The sequence below is a fragment of the Bidens hawaiensis genome, unplaced genomic scaffold (assembly GCF_021521415.1).
Source record: "Bidens hawaiensis isolate Kalapana, Puna unplaced genomic scaffold, B.hawaiensis_p1.1 tig00026820_1, whole genome shotgun sequence".
NCBI classification, from domain to species: domain Eukaryota; kingdom Viridiplantae; phylum Streptophyta; class Magnoliopsida; order Asterales; family Asteraceae; genus Bidens; species Bidens hawaiensis.
Genome location: NW_027494312.1, coordinates 84,541 through 94,413, shown reverse-complemented (window position 1 = coordinate 94,413; position 9,873 = coordinate 84,541). Strand labels below are relative to the sequence as shown.

General features: G+C 34.6%; 1 protein-coding gene across 1 annotated transcript; it reads right to left on the bottom strand.

Moving 5' to 3' along the window:
* Window positions 1-4,533: 4,533 nt before the first annotated feature.
* LOC143574024 (histone-lysine N-methyltransferase, H3 lysine-9 specific SUVH7-like) lies at window positions 4,534-6,486 on the bottom strand. Its single transcript, XM_077058754.1, has one exon. The coding sequence runs from the start codon at window positions 6,484-6,486 to the stop codon at window positions 5,233-5,235; it is 1,254 nt and encodes a 417-aa protein (XP_076914869.1). The 3' UTR covers window positions 4,534-5,232.
* Window positions 6,487-9,873: the final 3,387 nt, after the last annotated feature.

Sequence of the window (9,873 nt, the reverse complement as noted above, 5' to 3'; positions counted from 1 at the left end):
TATGGCAGTAGCATATATGAACGGCGATTTATTTAGGGTTTCCGGAGAAGAAATAAGAAGAGACAAAGAAGAGAACATAAGATGATATGTTTGTGATATGTTTTAGGGTTTCTGAATATTGAATGGATTGATGAACCGGATTTTTTTTACCGTTGCTTAAAAAAGTGACACATCAGCAAATTGAATATACGAGTGAAACATCATCACATTCAAGAAGAAGGAGACAAGTGGCCTAAAAGATTGTCATTTATTATATAGGGGGATTTATTATATAGGGGGATAAGGGTTGAAAGTATTTTTTTTCTTTGTTTGATTCAACCCATATGGCCATAAGACTATGTGTAGTGGATGGCTATAAAATGAGAGAGATTTTAGACATGTGACGCCATGTCAGCAGATAGACGATTTTCATTTTAGGGGTTTAGTGGTGCTGTCGCCCTTTGTCACCCTCTTTTTAATTTTTTTATTAGTTTCCAACATCCAGCGGCGACAAATCTAAGTCCCCACCCCCTCTTATCGCCCCACATATCGTCGGGTGTACCCACCCAAAGTCGCCCAAAGATACCCACCCAAAGTCGCCCAGTAGGCCACTACGTATAGCTTAATGGTATAAGGGCCTATTCGAGTAGATCTTTTGGTCTTGGAAAATGTTTTGCATGCATGACATTAATTCTTTTCACCATCATTTGATAGCTTAGGAAGGTTTGTGTAGGCTTTGTGTGTATGCCGTAACCAATAAAGAGAGGGGGCAAAGGGGTAAGACTAAGGGGTGTGAGGGCTTTAGTGGGGGCTCCAGCAGAGCCAAGAACCAATAATATTATGACGTGTGGCAGAGAGAGAAACTGGATAAGGGGGGTGTTGGAGCCCCTGGCCCCTGGTGTGGAGGGGCTCCAGCAGGGGCTCCAGTGAATTTTTTTTTTATAAATATATTCAAACAACGTATTATTAAAAAAACACATAAATTATTAAAAAAAACACACATTAATAAAAAAACACATTAATATCTAAAAATAAAATAAAAATTAAAGTACTAAAAAGAAACATTCTTCTTATTCTTTGGCTTGGTCTTCTTCGATCAACCTCTTTCGGATATGTTCCTTTTGCTTTTCCATTAGCATTTGATCGACCGGATTTAGGTTACTGAAGTCTCTAGTAAGAAAGTCCAAATCTCTCATTCGAGTTTTTTCCTTTTTGTCATAAGAGACCACCTCCATGGTTTTGTTGAATTTATTGAGGGATTCAACAAGATTAGCGATGTTTACGTCTTCCCCTCAGCCGGTTTTTTCCCCTTGGCGTCCCTTCCCAATGGCCGCCTCCTCGGTGGTGAAGACGTTTCCTCCTCCGCAATGTTTAGGTCGAATCTAACGCGGCAATCCGACCCGGTTGAAGTGCTATACGCTCCAGACGAACTAGTTTTAGTCCGTTTCGGCCCTACTTCCGCATCAAAGTCCGGCGCCACCAGCTCAACCCACTTGGAACACTTTTTCAACCTGTCCCACAACTTTAAATCGTCCCACGTCTTCACCATCCCATACCTCCGCAAACACTCCTGCTTCCACTCTTCGACCGTGAAATTGTAAACTGCCAAATCATCACTGCCACTTGGTCTCATACGACCGCTGTTCCTGTTGAAAAGATTAGTAAACAAGCTGACAAATTTTCTGATTTCGGACCACCGACCCGAAATCATATCGGCCTTCCGCTCTGTACTCCCAATGAGCATGTGGAACGTCTCCCTAACCTTTGTCCAAAAAATCTTTCTCTGTTGGTAGTCGGCTGCAAAATGAATAAATAAATTAGATTTCCATTTAACTTTTTTATTTAACTTTTTTATTAAAAATCTTTTTTAAAAACGTTAAAACAATTACCGCAACGCCGATCCTCAGAAATGACTATCCAAGCCCGACACAAGGCTTCCTTATCATCCGATGACCATGGAGTGGTTTTCCGTTTCGTCCTCGGAGTCGAAGCCGATTCCGACCCGTCCGTTGCAACTGGTTTTTTCCGGTGGACGCGTCTTTTTGGTCCCGTAGCTTCACCTTGTGATTCTTGTGTCTCCGGAACAACAAAGTTAGGAGACGGTTGTGTGTTGGATGGTTGAAAGCCGGATGATTCTTGCGGCTCCGAATAAAACATCGGTTGGTGCGGTGACGACCATAAATCGTCGTCAAGATAATCTGAATCAAGGTTTGGGAACCAATTTCCAGCCATTTTTTTAAAAAAAAGTTGAGAAGATGAATTGATTTTGGGTGAAGGTTTGAAGTTTTGGTATAAAAATGGGTGAAATGGAGTATAAATATATAGAAAATATATATTTTTTTTTGTTTTTTTCGGCTCCCCAACGGTCCCAAAAACATCAAAAGGTGTGCCTCCTCTCTCTCTTCTCCCGCTAACCAGCTCACGCCTGCCTTTATTTGCCCGCTAGCGTCCCTGGTGGTGTGGTGTTAGCGCCTGGGGGCGCGAGCGGAAGGGCTCTAGCGCCCCCGTTGAAGCCCCACACCCCTCAGTCTATGTAAGTGGAATGGATTTTGTTTGTTTTTCTTAGCATTTGACTTCTCTTAACTATATTTTCTTGTAATAATTATAAGTGGAAAGGCATTCTTGGTCAGTAGGAGAGAGTGGCATTTGCTTTTATCACTACTTTAGTGAAATTTTGTGTTATGTGCATGCCATCGGTTTTGGCAATGCATCACATGTGGAGTATCCGATTTTTGTGTATGAGAGGTGGATTAGTTAGAGGTGTTTTAATTATTGTTATTATTAGATAATTTAGTTATAACTTAGCATAATTAATAATTAAAGTTAAACCTTGTGTTTACTATGCTTCTATATGTCTAGCAAAATTATTAGGAGACTACTGGGTTAAATTTTTTGTTTTACTCTTATATTATTTAATCGTAATACACGTTCGCTTACACGAGTGTGTTTGCTAAGTGTACAGTACGCTTATGCTTTGGACACAGTTTATGGTTGTTATATATATAAGTTAAAATATAATGTGTTGTTTTTCCTATAGAATATATAAGTATTAGTTTAATACTTTAAATATAGTATCACCAACCGTTGTATGTGTCGGTTATTTATGTGTGACGCGATAATTTTTAACATACTATTGTTGTACATGATTAGCAATCATGGTGCTTATTTACTTTTAAATGATGAAATGATCATCATGCGCATTGCTTATGATAAATAATAGTGATTAGTTATTGTTAATAAATTGTACGAATATTTACATGAATTTGCCACACTGACTTTACAAGGAGTTCAGTTAGGTGACGTTATGTTCCAATTTGTGTAGTTTAATTTACATGAATCATTGAATCATCTTCTAGTATCATCATGTTCGGTGGCAAAAATTAGCTGGTGACACGTATATTCGTGGCTTAATATATATTCCCATTGCTACAAATGTGACAGCCGTTTGATAAATATTAGAGTTTGGTGCTAACCAAGTCAATGCTAAAGAATAAAAGAAGTCGGTCCAATCGGTGTTTTTGTTCACGTGGTGGACAATTTGGAGATGTAGGAACGTTGGAATATTAGATAGGAGAAGAGATACGGAAACATAATAAGCTAATTCAAACACTTAAAAATAGCTTATCAAATAATATAAAATAAGCTATAAGTTACTTTAAAATATAAGCATAAGCCAAAAAAAAGAAGAAGCTAGGCCAAACACCCCCTTAAGTTATAGCTTTTGTAATTCTTTTTTTTTTTTTGGATGTTTTCAGTTTTGTAAATCGTGTATATTGTGGTGGTTTTGGTTGTGATTCTAAATATATTTGACATATTTAATTGATATTGTAGTTGAATTCTAATAGGATGCAATCTTGTAAATATTTCTCTCAAAATATGTGGGATCCTTTGTATCTATATCTATATACTGAATTGAATGAATGAGAAAAGATTGATCGAGCCAAATATAGAATTTCTATCTTGTAAATACACTCTTAAGGCCAAAAAGTTATTCAAAGAATCCGAAAAATATAGATTTTAACGAATGTATCACCTTTAGACTGTTAAGACTGTGCATGAACAATCACAAGAACCAATTTCTTAAGTTGACGAATCTCAATCACAAGAACCAATTTCTTAATCGGAATGGACTTGTAAAATCTGCCAAATTCTTGCTATAATGAATCTTTTGAACAAATTCTTACTCTTTTGCAAATCATCTGTGGAAGAACTTTGGGTTTATATGATTGGTTATTGCACATATTTTATGTAATCATCCGTTTAGTTGTATTATCTTGTGCAAAACCACGGTTCCTCCTATCTTGAAGAAATAGCACAATATCCATGAAGATGTATTCCATTCCCTAAGCTACACATATTCTAAACTAGCTTCATGGATGACAAAGGTTTATGTGTGATTCAGTGAGGTAGTTGCGATTACCTGCCTATAAGGAACATTAAGAACAGAAATCTGGTTTCAGACAGACAGACCGATTAGACATATACTCTACATATGTAGAATTAACCGAACTTATTTTGACGTGTTAGTAAATTTAAATATTCTTTTGTACCTTGAAGTTACTGGTTGTTTTACCCCATTCAACTTTGAAACAAAACCTATATCAACCGATCACCTTACTGGTATTTACTAATGTTTTTTCAATTTAAATACCTTGATTAACTCTTCTGATTGTTCAGCTATTAACTTTAAATGATTCATTTCTACCTATCTTTACCATTTCCTATTGAAGAATCATCATCGCTACGATTTCTTTTAAACAATCAGATGAATCATCGTTGCTACAATGCTATAGCAAACAGAAGACACTGAATCAAGGATAACACAACAGATATACGGAAATGAAGAACACTATTATAAAAGAATGTTTCACTATTCTTTATTCATAGACAAAATACTCCATAGACGTAGTCGAGCAAAGCATGCAGATGCCACGTCAACCGTTTGTGGAGCCACAATAACCCCATTCAATGTGACACACAACTAAGAATTGCATATCTACTTTTATTCACGTGACAAATATTTCTTATCAATAATAACTTAAACTAATATGATAAACGACACCATATTGCATATAGATTCACATATTTTATCATGAAAAGGTCAAGGGGTCGATAGAGGTTACCGATGTTACCGTACGTTAAAGACAATTACATGCAGAAATAAAGAGATTCAACGTTAAGACTCAAAATTACCCCTAATAAGATCCTGATGCAATAACCACTCCAAATTTAAAACCAGTCATATAGACATACCTACCATTTCAGCATGTTGTGAAGTGAAGGCTGACCTGGCACTCTCTTCAAATGAAACTTGAACACATTCTTTCCTTCTGCACTTTCCTCCTCCGTGTAACGGTCCACAATATACAAACCATCATACACAAACACATCCCGTCCACACCCTTGAACTTTCTTTATCACCCGAACCTCGGTTTTGCTATCCATACTGTTCTTCATAGCCAAATTGCCCCTTACAAGCTTCTGATCCTCGGGCGCCGATTTATTAGACCCGAACATACTGATCCCACCTTGACCAAAATAAACAAGCGTGTCACTAGACCCACTTTCGTTGGAGTAACGATGAGCATCCACAATACTTATAGCCACATTCCCTCCATTAATTTTGGCATAATCGATACCCGATTGTGGTTGACTGTGAAGACCGGTCATCATAAGCTGTGACCTGTATTTGAACTTATCACCTATTTGAACACCGCATACTGGGCCCACTACCTTTTCAGGGTCCACCCATTTCAGCTTTTGTTTAACAACTTTAGCAACTTCAGTAGGTATTCTTGCAGATTGAATTCTTTCATTCTTTGGCTTCAATTTGTTCTCTTGGCAAAAAGGTTCATACACTTCATCAAAAACCGCCATCGCCTGTTGGATCTTTTCACGTTTTGTGAGTTTGTTTCGCGATGCAATAACGGTTTTGTCTACTGGCTTTTGTACTTCTGACTTCTGCACTTCACTAGTGGGATCATAGAATTTAACTTTACTGGCTGTTTTTGCGCCCAAATAAGATTTGTTTAAAACATTCTTCTCTGGTCCATGAGTGGTGATGACTTTAGGTTTTTGGTCAAATTCGTTCCTTTGAACATTGTCGAACCTCTTTAAAATCTTCGTTGGCGGTTCATGAGTGGTGATGACTTTAGGTTTTTGGCCAAACTCCGTGTTACCAGATGGCTTCGAGATAGCGGACGGTTTGTTTCCCCCAAATTCGTTCGTGTCAACATTATTAAAACGCTTTAAAATCTTCGTTGGCGGTTCACGAGCGGTGATGACTTTAGGTTTTCGGTCAAAGCCAGTCTTCGTGCAAGTTTGATCCCAAAACTTAACCTTACCACATGGTTTGTTTCCCCCAAATTCTTTTGCTTTTGAGCTGTTGAATCTGTTACATTCAACAGCAACCTTTTGCATTGGCTCTCTTTCGGCTAAATCGATTCCACATCCGGGAGGGAAATCACGAATCGCTTGCACCAAGGGTCGGTTTCTAGGAATCATCATTCTTGATTCAAAGCTTCAATCAAGCACCTACAGGTTTGAATATGTATCGTGTTAATAGGCCTTAACGTGCTTGTTTTCTTTATAAAGTTGACCACTTTCAGACTTTTATGTATTAATAATTTCACACGGCACAACCGAGCTCGAGCCCGACTGTGCTGGTTTAAGGTCGTTCATGGTTATTTTCAAAATATATAAAAAATACAATTAAAACCGTATATAGATTAATAAATAATAAACAAGCCACGAGCCAAGCTCAAGCTCTTGTAACGATGATTGATGAACTATTATTACGACTCTTGAACAAGATTTACGCAGTAACCGCCAATCATATTAATCACTCTTAATACCCATGATAAAGCAAGAAAAAAAAATGGATTCGTAGAGAAAATTAAACTCGATTAAAAATTATTTTTACGTCCGCGTGTGTTAATGATGATTGGTGAAGTGTTATTGTGACTATTAGAAACGATTTACGCAGTAAACGAACAAGAGAAAACGGATTTGTACAAAAAAATTAAAGGCGATTTAAGGTGAGTTTTACGTCCGCCAGCTAAGTGTAGATGAATAATGCTTCAGTAAACTTGACTGTAGGATACTATGGATGAAGATTAGGAATTTTTTTAACGAAATCCAAGTACAATATCACATTATTATTGATGAAATCTGTATATGAAGAGACCTAGCTAAGTGGAAAATACATAAACAATTAAGAGATCAGAAAACCGACTCTCGAAAGAAATAGAGATTAGCAAGCAACGAATAAAGAAAAATGCTTACTTGAAAATGGCGTTTGATTTACAGTCAAGAGAGGAAATGATGGACGAGTGTGGTATTTAATTTGTATTCTAGTCTACTAAATGACGTCTTGATGGCTTTTCAAATTTCTATCTTTACGAAGGGGAAGAAAAAAAAAAAAAACATACTTTTGATGACTCGTATAGGTCTTCAATAGCTCGTATGGACTCTGATACAATATAAAAGTTATACGACTTGTATAGGAAACAAAAAACAACAACTTTCATGGTCGCGTATGAAGATCCCATGTCTTTTTATATTATGTAAAATTCATACACAAGATGTTGATTTTTGGAAAAATATACATTTAATAAGCTTATGTGATAAATAAATTGATTACCTATATAAATAAAACGTCTCTTATTTCTATGGGTAAAAAATAAGGATAAGGTGGTTTGATTGGATTGAACGATGGCGTGCCTTTTGCATTTTAAAGAATTTGATTGTCACCGGTGTTTGTGTAATACTTGGGTGTAAACTCGATGTATTCGATTGATCACCAGTGACTTACTAGTCTGCTTATAAAATTTAAACATTCAAAAAAAAAAAAAAACCTATAGTCTCGCTTTCTCTTTTCTGTTATTCTTATTACACCTTGATGATTTATATATTTTTGTACTATAATAAAAAAAATGTATCAAAACGTGTTTGTTTATTTGTTTGTTTTTTTTTTAAATTTATGTAACGTTTAAATATATGCTATTAAATATGCGCGCTGGTGCCGTGATGGGTACCAAACAAAAGAAAAGAAAATTACAAAATAAGTTAACCAATACGGTTTTGATAAAAAAGAAATTTAGAAATACTATTTTAAAAAGGAGAGAAATATATATACATTTTTTTCTTTTTGAATCCAAATAATCACATAGCTAAAAATGGTGTATTCTTTTCTTCGGGCATTAGCGCGTATGTATATATTTAGGTGGTAAAGCATCGGTGTGAAACCTTATTTTTGACTGTCCATCTTTTATATTCGTGTCTTGTAAGTTGTGATTTTCTATTTTTGGGTTAGAAACAAATTTAAATCATTTAAAGAGAATCACTTTAATTTAATAAAAGTGTACCCGGAGTTTCAACGAACGACCCAAGATTACTTTTTAGTTTTTTCCTTTGCTTCTTCCTTACTTTTATTAATTCAAGAAATTTCTTATTTAACGAATACATAAATACCTAAAAAAATCCTACATCATATCCATACCGGTACCAAATCATGTGTTATACCGATACCAGTACTTGTACATTTGTACCCTACCAACAACTTTGATACATTACTCCATACCATTTGTACGTTTAGATTCGATATCGGTATTTTTTTTGTTTGATATCAGTAGTTATATTGTACCTAACAAAAACAATTGTTTTTTTTCCTCTTCTTTTTTCTATAAATTTTAATTGTTATGCATGAACATATGCTATATTTGTGAGTTTGGTTAACTGATAATATTTGATTTGAGGCACGATCAAATTTTAGAGTTTTATTCTTTTATCATTCTTTATCCGAACATTTAAATTTATATTTATCCCTAAAATATAGAGATTTTGTAATAGTGAGATATATAAAGGTTCACTATTCACAATTAAAAATTTAAAAGTGGTACATCAAGCATGATTTTTAACTTAGCCTTGTTTTCTATGATATCAATTATTTTTGTTTGTACATGAAAAAAAACGAAAATTAATAAAAAAAAATAGTTATATAGACAGAGATGAAGACAATGTCAGAGATTAGAGTAAAATTTAAAGAACGATTATTTTCCAAGAAAGATAGATATGGAGATAATTTTGGGTTGAAAATATTTTTTTCGGCCAACAAATTCTTTAAATTAGGCTACTAAATAAATAAACTACATTGATATATAGTTATATATTCGTTTTTAATCCGGAGAAAACTCTCACATGAAGTAAATAATTTAAAAAATCAACACCAAATGTTTCAATAAAAACCATGATAAACATTTTCTTGTTAAAGAAGTTCTCGTATTTATCGAAAACCAGACCCTCCAAATATGATAGAAATCAACATCTTACTAATTTTTTAAAACACAAGTTGTCCACATTGCATCAATCAAGGATATCCACCTAGATACCACATAGATGTCATAGATGTCATGTCACAAGTTTCATATTTTACCAATTACCAACTCACATCATTCCTATTATTTAAACCATAATATTAGAAACCCTAATTCGCATTTTTTCCCTCTCCCTCTTGTCATTTAACCAGTTATCTCAAACATCAATCGCAATTCGTAACAATGATCAAATCTCGAAGATTGTCTTCCGTTTATCCGGTATCATAATCCCCCCTAATTGTTCGATTCTATTTTATTATTGTTTATCTTCATTTTATGTTTGTTCATACAATATTTACTAATATACATTAATTTTTTGTTCATTTAGTCCCGTTTATTCGATTATTTTTGTTGTTATCATCTTCATCTATATTTTGTTTATATACTATTAACTAGTTTTTTTTATCTTTTTGTCATAGATGTTGTTTGAAACTGTTTGAATTTAATAAACCCCCAATTTTGGTAAGTATTGTAATAATTATGTTAATTATAATATTTTAGGTAGGTTTTCAATTTTTAA

Coding starts and splice junctions, on each gene's coding strand:
- LOC143574024 (XM_077058754.1), bottom strand. CDS start 6,486: ATGATGATTCCTAGAAACCGACCCTTGGTGCAAGCGATTCGTGATTTC.